This window comes from Phyllostomus discolor, chromosome 1 (assembly GCF_004126475.2).
Source record: "Phyllostomus discolor isolate MPI-MPIP mPhyDis1 chromosome 1, mPhyDis1.pri.v3, whole genome shotgun sequence".
NCBI lineage: Eukaryota > Metazoa > Chordata > Mammalia > Chiroptera > Phyllostomidae > Phyllostomus > Phyllostomus discolor.
Window position 1 is genome coordinate 101,262,683 of NC_040903.2, and position 23,808 is coordinate 101,286,490.

Consider the following 23,808-nt stretch of genomic DNA (forward strand, 5'->3'; position numbering starts at 1 on the left):
CCAGAATGGACAGCGCTGTTTAAGTCTTCTCATAAAAACTGCCACAAAGCATTGAGTGTGTACACTTGCCCGTCTAGTTCTGCAGATTTGAAGTGTTATAAATTGTTTTGAAAAATGCAACAAATGTTCAGAGCACCCCCCTCTCCAGATTTTAATTTTGAAAGTGGTCTTTTTAGTAAGTTCTGTTTATTTAACACATCACTGCTAATATTTTTACTATGTAGACTTTAGGATATCATATATACTAACCACTCCTTTTTGTTAAAAGGTGCAGTACAGCACCAGACATCCAGGTGCCTTGCACAATGTAAATGATTGTTGCTTTGCCTTCCCGTTGATAGTATTGTCCGGACACTGCGTGGTGAAAGTGGCGAGCACCCCGCTGGGACCAAGGCATTCAGCCTTCAAAGCCACGTTTCTGAGCTAGTTTCTTTCCAACCCTCTACTGTCCAACTTGGGGGAGGACCCCGGGGAACTGCTGTCTGTGGCCTATTTTAATTATTTTGGATATGCTGAGAATTTAACCTTTAGAGTTTACCTTGTTCATGACTTTAAAATTTTTGTTTTATGCTATTTTCTTTAAAGGTTTATTCCACAATTGTAATTACTCCTTTGAGATGCCTGTAATGTCCTCAGTTGAGATCCTGGGTACCAAGTCCTACCTGCCGGAGGAGCTTCTTCAAAGCCTCCAAGATGGAGCTGGATAGTTAAAGGCATCTCTCTACAGCCCATGCAGTTGCATACAATTTGTTTTCCATGTTCAGTAGTATCCATAGGTGTAGAAGCCTGTGTGCACACACCTGTTTGTGTGTGTTGCTGCTGTTGCATTTAGATGATAATTTACAGAAAGACTTAGCGGTGGAGTTATAAGTCCATAATACTTTCTGCCTCCCACACGTGAACTAAGGTAAATGAGAGGTTAAGACTGGTCTCAATTATAGAGAAGGGTGATTTAAAGCACTTATCTGGGGCAGGCAGGCAGTCTTTTAAATCAAAAATGGAATCGTCTGTTTAGGAAGTACTTCTAGGCCGCTCTCCAGTCTATTAGAAGGGTGCAGGTCTTTATTATTAGAGCCATGGTGTTTCACTACAGTCTTGCTTTCAGCCAAGTTTAAACAGGGAAACCACAAACACTGAAATGGTCCTGTTCTAAGACAAAACGTACAAGACGGGTGTAGCTTTCTTACCACAACCAAAGCAACAGCTGCTAAAACGCTAAGACCCATTGTGCTTCAAAGTCGTTTGGACTTGACTGGAGGGTTCTGAATGCCACCAAATGTCCTGCTTAAAAGGAACCTAGATTATGACATTTTATGTTCCCAACAACCCTGGCAAGCATCTATTTAGGGAACAAGTATCTATTTAAATAATTCAGGCTCCAAAGTGCCTAAATACTTGCTTATAAAAAGACTGAGGACATGACTGGGAAATTACTACTTACCTCCGAGTTGTCAGTGGTAGTGACCCTGACTCACACAGTCTCTGGGAAATAGCCCTTACCTACCTAAGACACCAAAGCAGAAACCACGAAAGCACTGGTAGAAGTCGACCTACTTAAAAAACTGTAAAAAAAAATGTCATAATGAAAAGCGAAACATAATTTGGAAATATTTACAACATAGTAAGAGGGTAATATCCTGAATATATAAATCAAAAGTAAAAAGGTGAATAGACTGGATCTTTTTTTTTACTGCTCAGCATCCCTTTTCCTCATTAACTGTACCCTTCCCAGAGGTGAACTCATGATTGAGGTGAAAACCTTCTTCACATCTACCAAGTTAGACACTTGCAGTGGGTCTGCCTTATTAGTTACATAACCCATGCACTGCAAATGGCAACTTGATATGTGACCACAAAAAATTACATATATATATATATATATATATATGTTCAGCAACATAGAAATAATGTAAATGAGAACATCAGAAGACACTGCTTCTCACCTACCACATTTGGTGATTCTGTCCCTTGCATTTTCTGAACAGTACTGAGAATTGGCAAAGGATGGATTATCAGTGCATGCTAAAATCAATAAGTGAAGGGTTGTTGAAACAGGAAAAAGCCTGTGTTTACCACAGAGTTCTGGTGATCACATCTCAACCAAAGACGCAAGACTTAGCATCATTAACAATGATTTTAGGTGCCTCTGAAGTGATGTAATATGAAGCTCACAGACCCTGCGAAGTATTCTTGCCAAATATAATCAAGCCTCTAGACCTAACCCAGTCTGCAGGAAATACAGGACATAGAGCAATTGTTTTAAAAAACAAAGATTTTTTTGTTTTTCTGGATGAAGACTAAAGAGACATAACAGCTAAATGTAATACATGAAATGACTGAATTCTGGTTCAAAAATAAGCTGTAAGACCTTTGGGGGGAACACTACAGAATTGTGAATATGGGCTAAATATTAGATGTTGAGAAATCTTCTTAGGTGGCATAAAGGTATTGTGGTTGTGTTGGAAACTGTCCTAGGAAGTGCATACTGAAATTTTCAGGGGTGAAATACAACTCAGCATAAATACACACATGCATACATTTACATAAATAAGGTAAAATATTGTATCTGCTCAAGTAGTTTGCTTCAGGGGATGGTCGCAGAAGCATCCTTTACAATATCCCCAAAGTAGAAATAATCTCAAAATGTATAATAACGAGGTTGGTTAAAACTGGTACTGCCACACGAAGGACAACTATTTCTGAAAATCTTTAACAAACAAGATATGACATGGAAAGATTTTGTAAAAAAGATGAAAGCCCAGGAAAGATGTTATAACCCATCTTGCAAATGAGACCTCTTCCCTATAGCTTCATCAGGAATAAAATACTCCCTTTTCCCAACTTGCCAATACATGCTTGTTATTGCAACTTAACTGCAAGCTTGCCAAAGCTGAGTCCCTATTTGTTCATTAGGACCAGTGAGTATAAGTAACCCTAATGTAGGGAAAAATAAAATTAAAGAGGAAGAGGTGGGTTGTGAGGTCTTTATGAGTGTTTAGTTAGAGGCTGGAGGGTCAGATGTTGGGGTTTTGTGGTGCAGTGAGGGGAGGGAATAAATTTAAATAGCCAGTAGTTTCTAAATGTTTACTCCATGCACTATATGCTAAGCACTCTTCACACATCACCTAATGTGATCCTCCCTTTTACTGGGTAGACACCAAATGAACAAAGTTTATAAATGAGAAAAGACTAGGTAGGTCACATAGCAAACTGGAGACCCAGGATTCAAATTCAGGAAGTTCAGTCCTTTCCGATTTCATAAAACCATTGGAGCAGAGCATTTCTTTCAGAGTGGCAAGGGGAGGAGAGAGCAGATGGCCTTTAGATTCAACACCAGCATTCTACATCTGTCTACCCAGCAAAGAAATGGCAGATAGGCACACTTGGCCACTGTTGCACCTGGCACATATTGGAAGGATTAAAAGTCACACTTGTGGTATCAAGCTAATTTACATGTGACTAAGATCTTGAAAATAAACTGAACAGAAGGATAAGCTAGCCATTGCCTGCACTTTTCCCATTTTAACAATAAATACATATTGTGACTGAGGGTACATTGTTCCATGTGAGCCTTTCCTTGGCTGTAAATGGTAATTAAATATAACAATGTTAGGGATTTTTTTTTATTCAGGCAAAAATGGAAACATGATTCAACCCAATGATTTCTCTAAATTTTTATTAATTTTTTTTTTACAGCTCGATCTTCTTGTGAAAAGAATTTGAAGGTGAACAAATCAAGTATGTTTTTTTTAACAGAAATTAATCCTCATTACAGAGAACAACAAACAAAAGATCTGTGGCACATTCTCTTTGGAAAGATCTTTTGCAAATATATCTCCTAAAAAAAAGGAAAACTGTAATTTTCATAGATCACATGTCTCTTTCAAAGGTCTATACAAGGCAGCTAAACTGTATTCACAAAAGCCCAAGATGCAGCTCCACTGCTGAAGTAGATAAAGTACACGGAGTCCCCTTCATCTGTGTTGCACGTCTTCCCACGGAGAGCATCACTGCTTCTCCCTCCTACATACAAAGTCACTGTGTGGACTACACAGCTGGCACATTATTCCACAGTAATTAAAGAAAATCCGTATTATTTTAGAGACAGACCAGTGATCCTCATATCAACTGGACAACTTATTCCTTTTTAAAACAATTTTAATAATACCAAGATTTGACTTTAAAGTTACAAGAAAGCAAAAATATAATATAATATAATATATGGTAATAAATTAAAAAAAGGCAACCCTGCTCAGGTATCATCCAAACGTAGTCGCATTCAGAAAAAAAATAAAACAAGATTTGGGGGACGCGCGCACACACACACACCAACATGAACAGTGTACACTTGTATTGAGGGGGATGTGCAGTAATTTAACAATACACGTTGATGGCCTGAACAAAAGGAGAAGTTAATACTGCCTGTGTTAAGCATCGCTTAAACATCTACTTTTAAGCAAAGCAAGTTATCTTCTTAGGTCAGCCACTGCCTGGTCTGACCAGTGCAGCCTGGCCAGCCTCTCTGTCAGTGGTCTTATTCCCTTGTCATTCCAGGCCAACAGAGTAACGCCTAGGCTCACAGAGAGCTGTATGTATCCTTCCTGCCCTTCTAGGTCCAGAAACATAGGCACTTCCCTACCCATCACAGTACCTGCTAATATCTGGCACACAGTGAAACAATATAGTGTGATTTTTCTCCAGGACAATAGGAAACTTACAACTACCTTAAGAAAGGTGGTATATGGTGCATATCAATGCACCATGAAAACTAAAGGATGTGGCCAGTGGTCAGAATTCATTCTCAGTTGCTGAGAAACCAACACAACTAGACTGAGGGTTTGACATTCACATGGTAGAAATACTACATCGCAATGTTTGGAGGAAAAATCCCCAACACCATGCTATCCTGCCTCTCTACCTCCTGCAAAAAAAAAAAAGATAAAAGATTTAAAAAGGCACAGGAAAAACCTTACATCTATAAAATCTAAATAGGACCAAAAACAAGAGGCAACCCACTAAAGAAAGGGAAAAAGGAGCAAGGACTGCCATATCCTGACACCCCTCCACAGCCAACAATTCGTAACTTACTTCTAGTGAGCAAATCTTGTGTCTGTGTTTCTAAAAGAAGCCCAAATATTCTTGCAAGATTTAAATGCTGCTAATCAGTGGTACAGAGTGTAATAGATGAAGTGGCAAAGATTTTTACAAAGATTTTATGTAGTGTCTGGGAAAATAAATCCTTACAAAAAGTAGAATTTGTGGTGAGAGGTAGGGAATCAAGCCTTATTTGATTCATTTACATTAAGATGCACAAATACACCAAGTTTCATGAAGCAGGACAGCAAAAGGGGCAAGATCCACACATCTTATAAAGCCATGACAAGACAAATATAGTATTATCCCCAGGTTAGGTTTGGTCTACAAAAGGCACAATAAATATGTCCAATTCAACTAGCCTCTTACTCCATGGGTGTACATATGCACCCACACATCTCCTTTCATGTATCAGAACAAGGAGTTTTTTACGGCTAAAAATTAAGCAAGAACCATAATAAAATAGTAAGCTCTTGATCTTACTAACATTAATATTTAAGGGACCAGTTAAGGCAAGTTTTCAGTCAGAAGTGGGTATTTTTTTTAGCTTTTAAATATCCTGAGATCTGGAATTAAAGGATATAGAACAAGGGAGAAACATGTAGTCCAATTTGTCTAAGGGAAATAGCCAAACATTATGGTCAAAACAGATCTTAAAGGTTCTTTTGTTCAAAGAAATCAGATGCTTTTCCCATTCAATATTGTGATTAAATCATATTATCAGGTAAGTCATTCTGCCACTGCGGTTCTAGTCCTGCTGGCATGCCTGCTGGACACTCTGACTGTCCACTGTGGCTGGCACATGGTAACTTGGTAAATTTCAGGGAAGTGTTTTTCACTGTTTAGCAGGGTCCTTAGTCTGGCTAAAGCCTCAAGTTTAGTCATCATCTCCAGAAAGGGCAGAAACATGCAACATTTTAAAAAGTAAAACCGTGTTCTTCCATTTTCTAACAATGACACATGAAACTGTAGTGGCAAAAGCAAGATTTCACACTCAGTTTTCACTCCAGATGTTTTGCATTGCCTCACTGTGAAGTGCATACTGTTACTGCTGTAAGAACTTCACATAGTCAAAGGCTTAATTTTAAAACTAGTCTTTTCAATTATCTACCTCAGTACACATTCTTTCGAAATGTAAGCATGCAGTGAAAAAGTGTAAAAGATTTACAAAGCCTTTTGATTTCTATATACAACTGTAACAGCCAAAAAAAATCCGATGAACATGAAGGAGTCATCAAGTCACCACCTTTTACATACTTATTCAAAAAGTAGGCACTAGGTGTTCTCTTTGAGGAAGAATGCATGCTTCAGTCCGTGATCAAAATAAGCTGATCTCTGCAAAATCATTCGTTTTCCAAGGGACAACTAAAATTTAACGTAAAGGTCAGGGAGAAAGAAAACACCAAGCTTAAGGCCACTGCAAAAGCAACCACTTCTTTTAGTGTTCGCTGAGAAATCAAGTTGGAAACACCCCGGCTAAGGGAGCACCGTGGCTCACTGACAGGATACGCTCACTCTGGCACAGCCAGTGCAGATAAGCACCTGTCCCAGAGAATACGTCCTTCCCAAATGACAGGTAACATACACCGGGGAGCACTGGGGTGCAGGGGGCAGGACTGGCCAAGGGAATAAAGGGAAGAAAAGGAGATGTTCAATGATTACATGTGCCTGGTTCTGGAATCTTGTCTCCTACATACAAGAGGGTGCACAATGTCACAAGCATACAACCTACCAGTCAATTATTGCTCATTTAATCACAGGTTGCTTTTTAAATGAGTAATTTAAAAAGGACAGTGGCTTTGCTCTAAAATGTTGAGACCACACATGAAGTTCTTATGCTCACAGTTTACTACTACTGTTAATTCTCTGGTTTAACCTAAATATGAAGTAACAGACCTCGGCCCTAGTTCGTGAGACAAAACAGGCTGAGTAAGTCAGTGAAGTAATAACAGCTTCACACAATTCATGCTGTGGAAAACAAGAGTCACTCTCATCTTCTATACATCCCTTTATATATTTGCCAAATCACCAAGAAAATTATTATATTCATTATATGGACCTTAGACACATTCACTCCCTTCTTTCACTAATAAATAAATAGGAAAATGTCAAACATGCTTAGTAGAAAACATGTAGAGGGGTAGGATGGGGTAAAGGGAGAAAAAGAAACCAATTGTAGAGATAACACTCAGTCCTCAATTTTAATGTGTGCAAATTCTACTTCTAAAAGGGGTAAAAAAATTGGCACTCAAAATAATGCTTCCAATAATAACCTTCAAAGTGTCAATGAAAAAGAAAATCTGTGCTTGCGGATATGTGGGATTCGGATCTGTTCTTTCAGTTTAGGTCACTCGAAATGAACTTGGCTTAATGTATACAATATGGCAACAACAACTGACGGGAAGGCCACAGTTCCTCTTCAGTCTGTCAAAATCTAGTTGACTGAGAACACTCTGGAACGAAGGCATGTGGCGGTGATTTTTTTTTTTTTTTTAAGTCTAATGAACCATCCCAAATCTCCATATCCTTTCCGGGAGTTAATTTCCCCTAGACAATTAAGGGCTCTGAAAGTCTAGTTTTGCTATAAATATAAAATAATTCGTAGCAGAAAAATATAGCCTCTCTAAGTAGATCTCATTTGTCTGTGTTCGCTGACAAAACTCTGAGTTGGTAAGACAACGTGAGTTACTGCATAACTGTAGACCACAGATCAGCACCTCAAATTCCAGCTCTCCTTAAACAAAACTTTAAAAGCCCTTTAGCCAACTGGTTATGTATAAATGTTGGTTCCCTTCTTCCCCAAGTAGAAAATTCAGAATATAGTCATTAGAGATTGCTTTTTGCTGAAGCTGGGGGTGAGAACGACAGCATCACGTCCTCTGATGGCCTCCATGTGTGCTGCAGCGCCTCCTTCCACTGCTCCAACTCGGGCTGACTTTCAACACAGCAATGAAGAAATCAGGGCTGGGGTGGGCGTGCAGTACTCTAGGCAGTGGGAGGGTTGCCTTCAATTCTCTAAGTTACAACAATACTTGGTATCATCAGAGCAACTGTTCACTGGCAGAAAGTGGGGTAGATTGGGGTCCTTCACAATTTATATTTTACAGATGGCTGTTAGAATTTACTAAACAAATATTTTCCAAAAAAACTTAAAAGAAAAAAAAATCATCCACAGAACCCTACACCACCAAAATTCATTGTTAAAAATACTTCCTTCTGGGAATGGACTAGTGTGGCTACTGAGATGACGTGAATTCGCTTTCAGAGTTGAAACTGCTTCTCATTTCATTTGCAATTTTCATCCTGCTGGTTAAAAAAATACAGAAATGTTTCTAGACCATTCGTATACCCCTCTTAGGCTACATTGCACTTCTGTCCTTTTTTTTTCGAAAGGCAAAGGTCATCTCTGAAGCCAGTCTCCTCATTCCTACTTCTGCATAACCATCGTGCCCAACCAACGACCACATCATTCTTGAGAGTTTAAGTGGACAGCTGTCCTGGCCATCTCATGGTGCTTCTCAAGTTTGGTGTCCTGATGAGACAAAGGTCTGGACCATTTTTGAAGCTTCCAATGTGCAAAATAGGGCCCAAGGCATCAAATCAACTTGGGCCTCCGTTAAGGTGTTTTGGTTCCTTGTTTGAGCCACTGAAAACCCTGTCTCGTGTAGTGCACCAGATCCACCAAACTGCTGTTCAGAGCCAACGTGCATGCGCTTGTGCTGAGCTGAGCAAAAAACTCTGCGAACAAAGCAAAACCAAAACCAGGTAAACACTCTTGCCCACATGAAAATAAAAATGGCAACAAAACATTATTTTTGGGGGGGTTGGTTCCACAAACAATCCCCAAAGAAGTCAGTACTGCATCTAGCACAGCAAAAACTCACAGTCTACCATCATAATGGTCTGTTCACTCCCCATAAGCCTCCACTAGCCTAGCAGGGTAGGAAGTAGGCACTGGATAATGCCAATGTATACTTTTGGATCAATGGATGCATGAAAGAAAAAAAAATCACAACATGTTTAAAAATAATCATTAGTTGCTAAGATATTAAGTTTTTAGAGGATGTGAGGAAATTAAGTGGCCATGGCCAGGAAAAAATATGTCATGGCGTGAACCCACCATTCACATATAAGCACTGGCTTAGTAGTCACTGACACCAGGCAATTCCTTAAATGGCTCCACCACCTCCTAAACTTTGGAGTTCCCCCAGGGCCTTCGTCTCACATGAGTTTCAAGAATGTTTACTTATGCTATGCTTCGTGTACTGTCCTAACCATCTTCCTTAACACACACTGAAAACAAACACTAAACTCAGTATTTAGGTTATGCCACTTCATAGCTCAACCCTGCTGTGCCTACGGACAGCCACGTGACCTTCCTTCTGCATCTGCCTCACCCTTTACTACCACTCCAGGTCAGGCTGAAGTGCTGGTGCCAGAACTTCTGCAGGGGCAAGGTGCTGAAGCCACGCCCACTCCCATCTTGCTAAGATCTGGCTATGGAAATTCAGCTCCATGCCACAGAGCTCAAGAAAGAATCACAACTAGGTTTTGAGGTGGAATGGAGAAAATGTGAGAATAAATAGGTCAAATTTCTTATTCTTCAAAAGACTGAACACAAAATACAAACACTATTCCCTTCCAATCCCACACCCCAGTCATGACCACCCCAGAGCCATTTACCTTTATTCTTCCTTGTGAGGATCTCAGCCTGCTCCCAAAGATCAAAGGCGGTAAAAATGTGGGAAGTGATGGTGATGTAGGAAGAGGTCATGTTTTGGATAGCGGCAGGCATCCCACTGCTCCCCACACTGCCAGCACTCGACTGGGACCCTGCGCAGCTGGCAGAGGAAGGCATTGGAGAGAGAGGGGATGGTGTGCCTGTGCTTCTGGAAGGTGGAAGATCAGAGAGAACTGGTCAATCACCTAAGCTCCCAAACGACCGATTTCCTGCCTCTGAAACTGTAGGCCAAGTCACCAAGTTTCAGTGTGTACTTGCCAAAATGACAATCACTTCTACAAGGTCAAAGAGAAACACTTCGCCTTCAGTATTCTAGGAATTTATTTCACAAAACACAGTGAGATGGGCCCCACCAAGCGACGGAAGCCAGGTGTCCTGCACTAGATGTAGAATGTGGTGGGCAAGTCTGTGCCAAAACTGCTTTCCCACACCATTCACATTGTCTACTCCTTAGGCTAGAGTCTACTCCCTTCCAACCCCCACTCCAACTTCTCCTAGTAAGACAACACTGCCCTGTGAACATGGTCATTATCTCTTACATATTAATTCTTTCATACACTCAATAAACACAAACTGAGCACCTACTCTGCACCTGGCACTCTTCTAGACACAGGGGATACATCATGGTCCTGTCTGCCACTGAGCTTTCCCCCTTGCATTTGTTTGTTTGCTTACTCATCTATTGCATTTCTCACATTCCACACTTCTTTTTATTCCTTTCTGGGTTAGGAGCACCTTGAATGTAGGGGCCATTTGTTATTTACCTTTGTATTTCTAGCACTTAAGCCGAATAAATGCTAAGAGTAGCCCCTAGATAAATATCTGCTGAATCAATGACTGAATGACTGTAGTACAGTCTACGAGGAAACCAGAAGACGAAGCATCAGCAGATTCGTAACCTTCTCTTTACTCTCCCCTCTCGACTATATACCTGTTCATGCAAGTTAACAAGTGCCTCGATGTGGGTCAGATGAGAAACACAAGTGAAATCACTTACACCTAATGGATATAAAATGGAAAGATGTGGCTGAACCTGTCGTTTTTTGGTAAAGGAGTTATCTAAAATAATGTGATGGACAATGTACTAGCTTAGAATAATATTGCAGAGGTGGGAGTCATGAAAACTTTCAGAGGTAGGAAGTTCTCATTCAGGATTTTTCCCCCCCTGAGATACCACATGGGAATCCCTCTCTTTGAATGTACTGGAAATAGGGCAATCTTCTAGGTGATATTCTTAAAATAGAAAAACCTATCAGAACTGGAACTTTCAAGGGTTATAAGCAATTAAAAAAATACTAGGCAAGTACTATAGGGAAGAAAATCCTATCTTCACTTGCACAAGGATTGTTTTTCAACAACTTATGGCATAGATGAAAAATTTTAGGTCAAGAAGTTGGTGGAAAATTTAACTAGAGATAATCATTTTTATTCTTAATATCACTATTACGGATCCTGGAGAAGGTTGAGGGCCTGTGTTTCTGGAAAGTTCTTGTTTACTGAAACTCCAAGATGGTAAGGACAGAGGGAGAAAGGACTTTGATTCTGGTTCTCTTGCCTTCCCCTCAATACAGTTTGTGGTGCTATGCCTATCTAAAGATCCTCAAAGGTCTAACATTTTGACTGTATAGTTTTTTTTTAAGATTTTATGTTATTTATTTATTTTTTGAGAGAGGGGAAGGGAGGAAGAAAGAGAGGGAGAGAAACATTGATGTGCAAGAGAAACAATGATTGGTTGCGTCTTCCACACCCCAACTGGGGACCTAGGCCACAACCCAGGCATGTACCCTAAGAATTGAACCAGCGACCCTTTGGTTTGTAGGATGATGCCCAACCCACTGAGCCACACCAGTCAGGGCTTGGCTGTACAGTTTTTGCAGTTGTCTTTTTAAGTTACTCAATCAGGAAATGCCTTAATTTAAATTATTCCTCATAAAGTAGAAACATGCAAATAACTTAGCTAAAAAGCAAATCACAAATGGATATATACAATCTTTTGAAAAGCCAAAGTCACATGTATATACAAATGGCTGCAAAAGCAAGAGGCAAATAATGACCCAATATTGGAAATTATTTAAATGAGATGTATCATTACCTTGCAATGCATGGAGAAGGTGCCTGTGTAACTTTGGAAGAGCTCTGGAAGTGTTCATTAAGAGTACGAGAATACTTTATTGCTCTGTCTTTTTTACAACGAAACATCGCCATGTTCAAAACTGACTGGCAACGCATGCTGTGAACAGAAACAGAAGCTGGGCGTCACCACTGCAGACAGAGAGCCATCTAACCACCTAGTGGACACACTGGGTTTCTTCACCGGGGGAAGCATCTCACTGCCCTGCTCACTGCCATGAAAACTAAACATTGGCCAAAAACACAATTATACAAAGAAATAATTCAAGTCACTAGACCAAAACGGTTACTGAGTCATCAAATGGCAGGAGGTGCCATTTCATAATAGCTAATGATCAGTGGGATCAATCCTGACCTTAATCTTTTAGTGATCACCTTTCACTTTTCAATTTTTCCCCAATTTTCATGCTAAGCAAACAAATTTCAAAATCTTTTTTATAACATCAAAATATACAAAAACAAATGTGATACTTTTCAGATAAAGAAAAATGTACTCACCATAAAATAGCAAATATTTTCTCTTGTGTTGATCCTGTGGGGTCTGTGAAAGGCTTTAATGACATTATGAATCTATGGGAAAACATAAAAACAGATTGGGTCAAACAAAGTGGTTGGAAAATCCCTGACACAAAGACATCTTACTATGTTTGTCTCGGCTCTACATTGACTTCTTCCTGAGGATGTGAAGATGAGAGCAATGCAGAGGCTTTACAGCAACAATGCAGGCCATTCAGAAAACTAGGTGAGGACTTGTCTCTTCTCTGGCCTGACCACCTGCGTGAACCCAAGCAGACTGTTGTCCTGACTGAGTCCCTTGTTGAAATGTGGATGACAAAGGTGGGAACTTAAACCAAGATGAGAGGGCATCTGATAAGAATGCCAAACTGGAAAATCCAACCTCCGCCTGAAAGGTTTGGCATTTCACAGTGCACTTGGCAAATGATGTAGTTGGAGCCAGCCTTTCTGTTCTAGCATTCATCTAGAATATAATTTTAGTTCAGGCCAAAAAAAAAAAAAGTTCCTGGATCAGTAACTTTTTTAAGGTTCCCCTTTATTAAGCTGTCTTTGTACTAAGGTTCAAATGGCTTAGGGCAATAAAGGTGAGGAAAGAGAAGTACTTAAGAAGATGGCAAAGCGACTTGGCACCTACTTAATGAGGTCTTCGGTTTCAGAGTACACCGAGTAAGCTGACTTGGACGCCGGGCTTTCAGACTCCATGGCAATCCCACACTCGATGAGGGACAAGGCGGCTTCCAAGTACTTAAAGGCCTTCCCAACCTTGTCCGTCTGTGGAAGAACATGGTCATTGTTAGGCCTAAGACAGGCTTGTATTTAGTTTCTCACCCACATTCTTCACTGTAACTTCCCTCCACTGTCATAGTTTAATTAAGGCTACAGAGAAGTGTGAGAGCAAAACAACTCAAAATGATTAATGAAGCCTATTGGCTCTGACCTACTGAAAACATCTTTTAACACAAATTTAGTACAAAACAAGAAAACAATTTTGTAATAGGACAACGCTCTCAAAACCTTAAAGCACATATTCAAACTAAGGCAATGAGTACATAGTCCCCTTGTTACTAATTACTTATTATGTAATTTTCCTGAGAAATAGATTGTTCTGCCCATCTAGAATAATATAGACACAAATTTCTTTGTATGGGTTGAAATTTATCTTCCAATAAGTAGAAGATGTTATGGTTTATGAGAATCTTAGACATTATGATAAACGATAATCATTTTATGTACCTTACAACACAACGGATTGTCTAATCTCCTTTGGAAGTCAGGGCTAAGTGTGCAGAGCTATCCCCTGGGCCAACAGGGATGAAATCCCAGTCTTTTGTTTTTTTGTTTTTTAAGATTTTATTTATTTTTAAGAGAGCGAGGAAGTAGGGGAGAAAGAGAGAGGGAGGAAAACATTGATTGGTTGCCTCTCATGGGTGTCCTGACCAGGGACCGAACCGCAACCCAGGCACATGCCCTGACCAGGATTGGAACAGGGGACCTTTCTCATTGCAGGACAGTGCCCAACCACCTAAGCTACACTGGTCAGGGCAACCCCAGAGTCTCAGAGGGAAAACAGAAATATAAATGAAATCAGATATTGGTGGATACACATTTCATCTCTTAACTCTCTTCTCAGTAGAATACAGCCAACTCAACAGAGACTGTGACGAGCACTTCTTTTTGCTTAACACATGGTATGTGAACCACATGTCCCAAGAGCAACTGATGAACACATTTCCAAGTTTGTAGTTTTTGCTAATGCTTTCAATTTGATGATATTAAAAAAGAAAGAATGAAAACAGTAAAGACGCACGTGGAGTATAAAAGGATAGCAACATATCAGCAAAGATGGTTTAGAGCTGCTTTCAATTTTTTTAAATAACTTGACTTTAAAATATTTTTTTCTAGAGAACCTATCCTCAGAAAGATGGTGACAGAATGAAAAATCAAACTAGCATGGCCCAATTAATCAGCAGTACAAGGTCTTACTGGTTTATTTCACTGTTGGGAATTTAACTCTTCAAATTTATTTTTTCAATACTATATCTTTCATGGGATTTCCAAAATTTATATTGACTTTAGGTATAAATAAAAGAAACAATAATAAAGCAAGCTGTCATTATCCACATGGTCAGCTTAGGTAGGGAGGAGATGTGCAATTGTACAGATTAAAAGTAAAACAAAAACAAAGTTCCCTGAAGAATACTTCCTTTTGCATAATGAAGGAATCTAGTACATAAAGTGCCCAATGTCAAGGCAAGTTTTAGAAAACTGGCTGACAAAAATACCAACTATTCTTTTTCAAAACTCAGAAGATTTATATACTGCTAGCAACAACCTTGGAAAGTTGGGGGGAAGAAGACAGAAAAACTGCCACTGCTGGGCATGGTCTAAATCCTCTCAACTTGACTCAGGTCACCCTGGCCCAGGGTCTCTTTAGGCTTACAGAGGCTTGTCTTTGACCCCCTTATAGCATCTTCCAACATTTTGTCCCAACAAACATGGACTGGATCCCAGGGTCTCAGTCCAGCCCTCTCTAGCCTGAGAACAGATGCCGGTCTACAGACTGGGGCTGCGAGTGCCGGGCCACACAGCCCTGAAGGCCGCTGCGGACGCTCCGATTCGGCTCCCTGTGGGCCCCTAGAGCTTGCGCTCAGGTATGTGTGTGAAGGAACAACGGTGACCCGCACTCCTCTCCTGTGGTGCAAAGTTCAATGTAAGGTGTTTGTCGGGGTTTGGGTTTGGGGAATATATTAAGTTTAAATGCTTAATTATGACAAAGGGCAAACATTACTAATTACCGTGCAGTGGAGATATAAAAGCATATTTAAATATGTATGCAATTAAGAACAAAACCACCAACTTCCAGAAAGTCCACCAGGTAGCAAGTTCACACTTTTAAAGCACATTTACCAACAGTGCAATCATCACCTTCATCTGAAAATCCCCTCTGATGGCGTTGGTCTGCTGTCCCCTTGGGCTAACCTCTCAAAGGCTTTAAGATAATTTTGGAATGCAAATAGGCTCCTCACCTTTTAAAACATTTCAGGGTGAACACAAATAGATGGACTTCCAATAGTAGCACTCATTTTTTATATCCAAAGAATTGATTTCAGTGGCACAAGGAAGCACTCATGTATTAAATGAAACACTACCAGGTACATCAACTTTCATTCAGTTAGACATAAAACTTGTGACAAGGTACTCTGTGTATTTGTTCATGATCATTAATGGAGTCAAAGAAAATAAATTCACTAAGAATCCCTTATCCCTCACCCATTAAGATCCTGCCAATCTTGCTTCCACTATGGCCAATGCCAGCACCCCCTCCCACTGTAGTTAGTGATATGGAATACATCGGAATGAGATTACAAATATTCTGTCAGAAAACATTCTACCAAAGGGATAAAGGACCAAGACTGACCATTAACTCTGCTCTTTGCTTCAACTTTTTTGCCTCCTTCATGTGAAGATCTGCTTGTCTGAAAAAGAAGAGAAGATCAGGGGGGCCATAGGAACCTGAAATTGTAGGCTGGAATGGGATGACTGAAGAAGACCGAGAGAGTGAAAAAGGATGGGAGTGGACAGAGGGCAAAGGAGGAAGAAAAGAAGGGGAAAGGAAATGAGGAGGAGTGGAGGAGGAAGAAGAAATGGGCAAATAAAGGATAAGAAGCATCTGGAATCTTACCTGTCAAACTTCACTTGAGGCTTCCCTGGTTTTGAGTTACCATTCGGCAAAGAAGGCACTGGAAAAGGATTTGCAGTATCTCCAGAAGATCCCTTTAAAAAATCATTATAAAGATCACACTCCGACCTGGCTGGTGTGGCTCAGTGGATTGAGCACGGACTGCGAACCAAAGGGTTGCTGGTTCGATTCCCAGTCAGGGCACATGCCTGGGTTGAGGGCCAGGTGCCCAGTAGGGGAGCCCTCAAGAGGCAACCAACCACACATTGATGTTTCTCTCTCTCCTTCCCTACCCCTCTCTCTAAATATAAAATAAATACATCTTTAAAAAAAAGATTCCTTAAAAAAAAAAGATCACATTCTAACATTTAAGGTCATTAACCTATGTATACCACCCCTTTAAAATAGCCCAAAGTAGTTTTAAAAAAAGGAAATCAAACACTGCACAATTTAGTTCTGTCAAGTACTTTCCCAGCTAGATTTAACTGAAATCATAGGTTCTGACTATACTAGGGACTCAGAGAGATGTAAGACAAAACTGTCCATGAAAACAGAGAATAAACAAAACCCTATGTAACACCTTCTTTTAGCCAATACACATGCACACCAAATACACCTACACCCTGGTTAACAGGAAGAAGAACATGTATTTGAGAAAAGTGGATAGTGTTTTGCCATTACCATCAATAACGGAAGTATCTGAGATCAAATATGCAAACCAAGAACTAGCCAGGGTAGCCATTTCTTACTATAAAACATCTGATAGAAAATTAACACAAAACATCTATTCTGATCATTTCACTTCTTTTCAAAACACCTGATTTTTAGATAGAGAGAAGAAGGGGTGTAGTGGGGAAAGAGGGGGGGGGAGAGAGAGAGAGAGAGAGAGAGAGAGAGAGAGGGAGAGGGAGAGAAATTTGCTATTTCACTTATTGATGCTTTCACTGGTTGTTTCTCGCATGTGTCCTGACTGGAGATCAAACCCGCAACTCCTGCATATCGGGACGATGCTCCAAGCAAGTGAGCTACCCGGCCAGGGCTGATATTTCACTTTTGAATCACTTTAGGAATAAGCTGACACCTAAATGTTCATATACTATTAACTACTTTTTACTCTCTCTCTCTCTAAAGAGTCAGCTTTAAACACAAACAATTATTGCCTTAATAAAAGTGGTGAATAGTTCTGAAGTGTCATTAGGAACTTACCCAGTTTGGAAACTTAAAGATATATCAATATATCCCATTTCATGCAACTGCAGCTTCCCCTACTTACTTTGTGTTCTGTAGAGCTTCCAGAGCCCTTCCCCTCTGTTTTTCTGCGCCTGGGGGCAGGAGAGTCCTTATGGTTGTCCTTGGTATTACTGGCACTTTTGGGAGGGTCCTGGCCACAGGGGTGTGCTTCCCGCCTTGGCCTCTTTTGTGCAGGCTTAGCTGGCTTCTGGGAGGATGAGGATGAAGAAGAGGAGGAGGTGGACGACGACGATGACACAAGTGTGGGGGGAAGCATTTCCTTCTTTGAGGGCTCAGAGGAGGGCCTGGGTGTTCTGGAATGAAACATCATACAAAACTAAGTTAAAATAGAACATGAACCTTGTAACTTAGTTGTCTAATTAAAAGGACACAATGGCTGAGAAAAACTAAAATGTCAGAAAGTGTGTAGTCCGTATCTATAGAAAGGCCAAATTCTAGGGACTTTCTGACGCCTTTGAAGAATCAAGTCCAACTGATGAGTAATAGATAAAGCTCTGTGATTTGTGTCTAAGCTTGCTGAGTCTGCCAGGGGTCTTAACTTTTCTGAACCCAGTCAGCCTGCATAGCCACTCCCCAACTTGCCCCTCCTCTGACAGGCAGGCACCTTTCCCTCTGACTCCCTTCTGTCAGACCCCCCACATGGTGACACTGTGCACTTGGTTTTGCCATGTCATTTTATGAAGCAATTTCTTAAACAAATCAGAGAAAGTAGCAGTTACTTTTTGTGACTTTGGACAAGCTGTTGCCTCTCTTTGTGCCTTGGTTTCCAATTCTGCAAAGCAGGGACAATAATGGCACCTTTCTTATTTTCATGTAAAAAATTCCTTTAGAAAGAAATTAATTCCAGGTTTTTAGGAGATTTTCCATTATTAAACACTTTTGATAAATCCAAGTTTGTTGCCAAATAACCTGTTAATCTCTCTAAGGTCCTTATGGATGAAACCAAAATGAAAAAATTACCACATCATCAAAATGAGTCAGATCAAGTTCATTGATCCACTCATTCTATGGCAGAAAACATTGCGCCATGTCAAGACCCAGGAAGACTTGATCACCTTTCAAGGCTGTTCCTAATCTCTGTACTCACTTTGTTTTAGAAGATTCTTTGTGGGAAGATGAAGATGATGACTGCGATTTAGTGTCTTTCTCCAGTCTGACTTTCTTGCTCTCATGATCTCTTTCTGCTTCACCCTATAATTGTAGTATAACAAATACAATAGTTACCAACACAATTGTGTAGGCAAAGTAAGAAAAAAAAGATACATGGCAAACGCAAGGAGAATTAGACTTTTGGAGACACCTATTTATACACACACAACCTTCTAAGTCCCTGCACTATGTGAACATGTTTGGGGCAAGGGAGGCAGGAATCTGGATTTGCTGTGATCTCTGTGCAGACCGAGTGTTGCATGAGGAAGGACTATCCTTTATATCCAGGAGAGGGAGGATGTCTAAATAGGTTACAACAGAAGAATAAGTAGTAGACTTCAACACATCATGTGTTTTTCTAAATATAAAATAATAAAACATGCATACTCACATCAAGTAACAACAGATGATTTTATGGTTAAGGTTCCCCTGCTGCTTTCAAAAGAACCATCCATTTATACCCATTAATTTATTGGTCATGTAAAATTAGGAATGAAGTATTTAAAGCTCGCCCTTTCCTCCCTCCCTTTCTTTCTTAAGATTTTATTTATTTATTTTTAGAGAAAGGGGAAGGGAGGGAGAAAGAGAGGGAGAAAAACTTCAATGTGAGAGAGAAACATTAACTGGTCGCCTCTTGCATGCCCCCAACTGGGGACCTGGCCCATAATCCAGACATGTGCCCTGACCAGGAATTGAACCGGCAACACTTTGGTCTGCAGGATGACACCCAACCCACTGAGCTACACCAGTCAGGGGGCTCAGCTTTTCTTCTAATGAAAACACAAGTACATTGTTAAAAACAAAACAGCCTACAAAATCATCAGTCTAGATGGTTTAGAGATAGGTGCAGAAAGACACAACAAAATATGAATAGTTGCTCTGGGATTCCGGTGAACTTTTTCCTCCAATGATACCGTTTTTAAAAAAGTATTGTCTATTTATTTTTCTCCATACATATAGACTCATGTTTTTATTTTTTAAGACATTTGATAGAAAATGAAGAATTGCAAATATGATTTCAGTGAGATGGGATATTTAATTCTATAGGAGTTAAGTGCCTCAAAACATCCCTTTTAAACCAACTAAAGTACGAGATAAATACAAAAAATCATTAAGAGAACAAAGAATTCTTCATGGTGTAAGTTTTTCACGTTCCTGTGCTCACCTGTCAGCATGCACACCAAGTTTACAAAAAGTTCACCACGCCGACCCAGCGACTGCATGGTGGCCTCCTTCCCCACTGGTCTGGGCGCAGCCCCACCCCCTGGGGAGAACGTGCCTCTCCAGCACGTGACAATGAAAGGACTGGTGGGAGTCCTTCAATTAATTCTGATGCACATTTAGAATTAAACTCCTCCAACTGCCAGTTCTGAGATACAAATCTGGGACACCATCCGTCAATCTAGGACAATCCCTTAAAAGCCTGAAGTCCTCCCTTAAAGCCTTAAAGGAAAACACATTTTTCAAACTGCTTGTAGGAGGCCCCAGTTTCCACCACTGTCTCTCTTTTGTTCCCTGAACATCTCCAAGAAAAATGACTAAATTAAGATGTATAGGCCTAAGCTCTGCCCAGTTACTAATAGCAGTCTGGCCCTGCTCAAAAGAAAGGCAAATGGAGAAAACATGCCCTCCTCCTTGCATTCCATACTTGGGAAGTACCAGAGTATGCATTTCCGGTCAGCCCTTCATCAGCTTCTAGGGAAAAACATTTCATTTCTTGCCTCAGAATGGACCATTTCAGGTGGTTTATAAAGATACTTGTTTTTAATCTCTTGGTGTGCACATGGCAAGAACATTAAGTAGGAGGAAGGCTTGTGCCTCAAGAGGACTTCAGCTCTGCACTGTCCTGCGCCCTCGCTTGGCCGCCTCGCTAAGTGAGTGCTTGGACGTGGCTCGTCCCAAGTGACAAGTGACGTCAAAGACTTAGCACAAAAAAGGAAAATGTGATTTTTATTTTGATTAAACATTAAAGCAATATTTTAGATATTAGCTAAAATAAATTATTAAAATTATTTAACTGGTTTTCTTTTTATATTTTTTATATATTTAATGTGGTTGCTGGAAAACTAAATTATATATGTGGCTCACACTTTATTTCTCACAGACAGCGCTGCTCTCCGCACTCTGCTAGAGGAGGTCTGCAAACTGGGCTCTGAACTCCCAACCTGCCAACGTAAGAAGGAGCTATACAATGCACAGGGGAGGTAAGAAACGAATCAGTTCCTCAAAAACATGACCACTCATTACAGAAGACTGAAGAAGTATCTCAAGAGACCTAACAAGGAGGTAAAATGTGACGTAAATAAGCACAACCTGAAGGCCCAACTGAAACACACCAGGAACTGTCACCTGCCGTTCCTCCAGTGGCTTTCAGCCGGTGGGAACAGAGTCCTGAAGCACCATTCAGAAACACATGCCTGCAGGCCACCCCCAGCAATCCATCCTGGTGACACCTGGGAGTCAGTCGGTGTTGGCAGAGAAAAAAAAAATCAATTGGAAATGACTGGGTCAAGAGAGGACCCCACTACCGGGGGCACCCTCCTCATCACTTAACCTACTGTGTCCCAGGGGCTCTGCCAACAGTGGGCCTAGTGAGTTTCAGATTGAAGGCTGTGAGGCTGGCCCAGCAAGCAGTGCAAGAAGATGGAAAACTTACCTTTGGGAAAAGCCTCAGAATTTGCTAAAATACCCAGACACTGTATATGAGGCAGTTAGTAAATCACACTTTTTGCAATGGAAGGTATTGCTAGGCACGTAATGATACATAAGTTCCTGAGGAAAAACTAAGCATAAACTGTCCACAAGGTTACTTCCTTAAGAAAATACCAGACCCCAGGGGTGGAATGAGCATTAACTTGTTTGTGTATTTTCATGCTGCTTAGGACTTGCTAATTATGACTGTAAATCAAAGTGGCAGACCTTCTAAACCACATATGAAAATAAGACTCATAGTGAGTCATTCGTCACAAACTGGTTGTTGTAACCCTGGCTTGTGCCAGTCAGTGACTCCAAGAACAGCCAAAACACAAGAAGTCAGTAAATACTGATTTCAAGGCTAGCATTAGAACTGTTGGCACTTACTAGAATAATGTGCTTTATGTTGACATGTAGCAACTTAGAAGCTGATGATATACAGTAAGCTGGTAGAAAGTAAGCCATTAAACCAACTAAAGCAAAAATCCTCTTCTGTTCACTTTGCTCACTTGACCGAGTTCAAGCCCATGGGCTTGAGGTTAGTATTTCTGTACACCGTGCACTTGGAACCCTGTCATCTTCCATCTGGAACAGTCACAGCAGCTTCCCCAGAACAGGAAGTTAGTAAGTATTTGTTAACTGGCACGGAAATGAAGTTCAGCAGCTGAAGGCACGGCTGAGGTCCCTGGATGGTTTTAGGAAGAGAGAGCCTTGCAATACTGGGTGGCAGGAAATGCAGACTTGAATTTCCAGACTGGAAAACAGGAGGCAAGGAGTCTTTGAGATTTTTCTAGATCAACGAGCCATTTGAAAATGAGACGAGAGTAAGGTACTTCTTCTCTTAAAGAGGAAAAAGACATCTCCTCTGCCCTGTGGCTCATCCCCCACTTCAGGGAGCCCTGTCTGAGGTCTGGGAGTCGGAAGGTACCTTCCCCAGGAGGGTGAGTGTCTCAGTGGCGCTTGCACCTACAACAAAAGGAGGCCGCTGGCAGCCGACCTGGTCCTAACTGACTTGTTTGCTTTTCTTAACCTGTTGGGTCAGGCAGCCCTGCATTATCTGCCAAACATGCCCCACCCACAGAGTAGAGCAAAGGGTAAGAATAAAGTCCATAAAAGGAAGAGCTGGGACTGCGGTAGAACAAGGTGGTTTCTGGGAGAGACCGCTGCCAGGCAGCCTGCAGCCTGTCCCACACCTGGCTCACCATCTAGGTACTACCTGTATTGAGGCAGGGAAATGAAGGCGAGTTTTTCAGAACTGACACTCATTTTAGGCTGTAGTGTTTCTAACAGGTGTTAGGATAGTGTACTGGGAACTTGGCTGTGATGGAGAGAGGTGAGGAGCATCTGCAACAGAAAGTGGAGAAGGAGTGTGGGAGTGGGCGGGGGAGGGAGTACCAGGGTGTGGGCAACAGAGGGATTGAGCTAGGGATGACATTGTAGCTGCCAGAATCAGTATAATGGTCTGGAATTATGACCTTGTGACCCTCCAAGGTACCTTCCCCCACTAGACACTTGTGAAAGAAAATAACTGGGAGGATACCTGAACTCCAAATCTTTTACTAAGCAGCTGAGTGATGTTTGAGCCTCTTAGATCTCATCCACATCAGGCAGCGGCTGAACAATTGACCGATCAGGTTTCGGCACTTAAATTCTAAGACTGCCATTTTCTCCCACAGGCAAGCGAAGGAGCTTGGTAGCATGAAAGCAAAGGAAGTGGAGAGAAGCGGCCTGTGGGGACAGGCCTTCAGGCACTTCTCCAGGATGCGCCTCTGCAGGAGGTTCGATAAGAAGATGACACAGCAGATGCCGAGTCCAAGTCAGCACCAAGAAGGAGGGCAGGACTCATTGAGAAGACAGGATATATTCACTGGGATAAGTTCTAGAGGAAAGGAAAATTAATCTACTTTCTTCTCCTCTTTAAGGTGAGAGAATAGACAGGCATGTCTTAAAACAGTCTTAACAGGCATATGCTTACAATGTTCTTAGAGTAACTAACAAGCATGAAGAAATTAGATTCAAGTAGCTTCAGGAAATTATGACTGACTTTTCAAACCCTTGATTTTCAAAGATAATAACTGAGAATGTTATCTGGAGAAAAATCCAAGAAAAGACAGTCAAACCTTGTATAGAAGAGAAGGACTGAGCCAACAACCATCGTCAAGCAGTAAAAATACACATTTCACTACCACATCCCGTAACTTCCCCTTCTCATGCCTCAAAACACACAGAAACAACGGCACTGAAATTTGTTCCCAATACTGTCAAACCTTCTTGGTTAGTAAAGTGATTATTTAGAAAAAGGAAAAGACTTGAATGAATGTACCTCCTTGTCCTGTTATAGAAATGACTATTAAAACAGTATAGCATTTTTTGGAAAGGCAATTTATAAAATGATTGGATTAAATGAGCTATGAGTTATAAAAGTGCCGGATCCATGCTAAGCGCACACCTAGAGCCGTACGCACACCGTGCACATTTGTAGAATACTTCCAGTTGCACTGGCCTGACTGCATGTTATATTGTCCTTCTCAACTTCAATTTTTCTTTCAAATCT

General features: G+C 40.9%; 1 protein-coding gene across 10 annotated transcripts in view; it reads right to left on the minus strand.

Annotated features, from left to right (window-relative positions):
• Positions 1–3,659: 3,659 nt before the first annotated feature.
• Positions 3,660–23,808, minus strand: part of AFF1 (AF4/FMR2 family member 1) — a 194,415-nt gene continuing 174,266 nt past the window's right edge. For all 10 annotated transcript variants that reach the window (XM_036026834.1, XM_036026852.1, XM_036026830.1 and 7 more), the window contains 9 exons: positions 18,499–18,602; positions 17,434–17,704; positions 16,164–16,255; positions 15,900–15,957; positions 13,116–13,252; positions 12,464–12,535; positions 11,928–12,065; positions 9,778–9,983; positions 3,660–8,832 (listed from right to left, as the gene is read on the minus strand). In XM_036026834.1, coding sequence (XP_035882727.1) covers positions 8,711–8,832; positions 9,778–9,983; positions 11,928–12,065; positions 12,464–12,535; positions 13,116–13,252; positions 15,900–15,957; positions 16,164–16,255; positions 17,434–17,704; positions 18,499–18,602 — 1,200 coding nt within the window. In that variant the 3' untranslated portion in view covers positions 3,660–8,710. The remainder of the gene's footprint in view (positions 8,833–9,777; positions 9,984–11,927; positions 12,066–12,463; positions 12,536–13,115; positions 13,253–15,899; positions 15,958–16,163; positions 16,256–17,433; positions 17,705–18,498; positions 18,603–23,808) is intronic.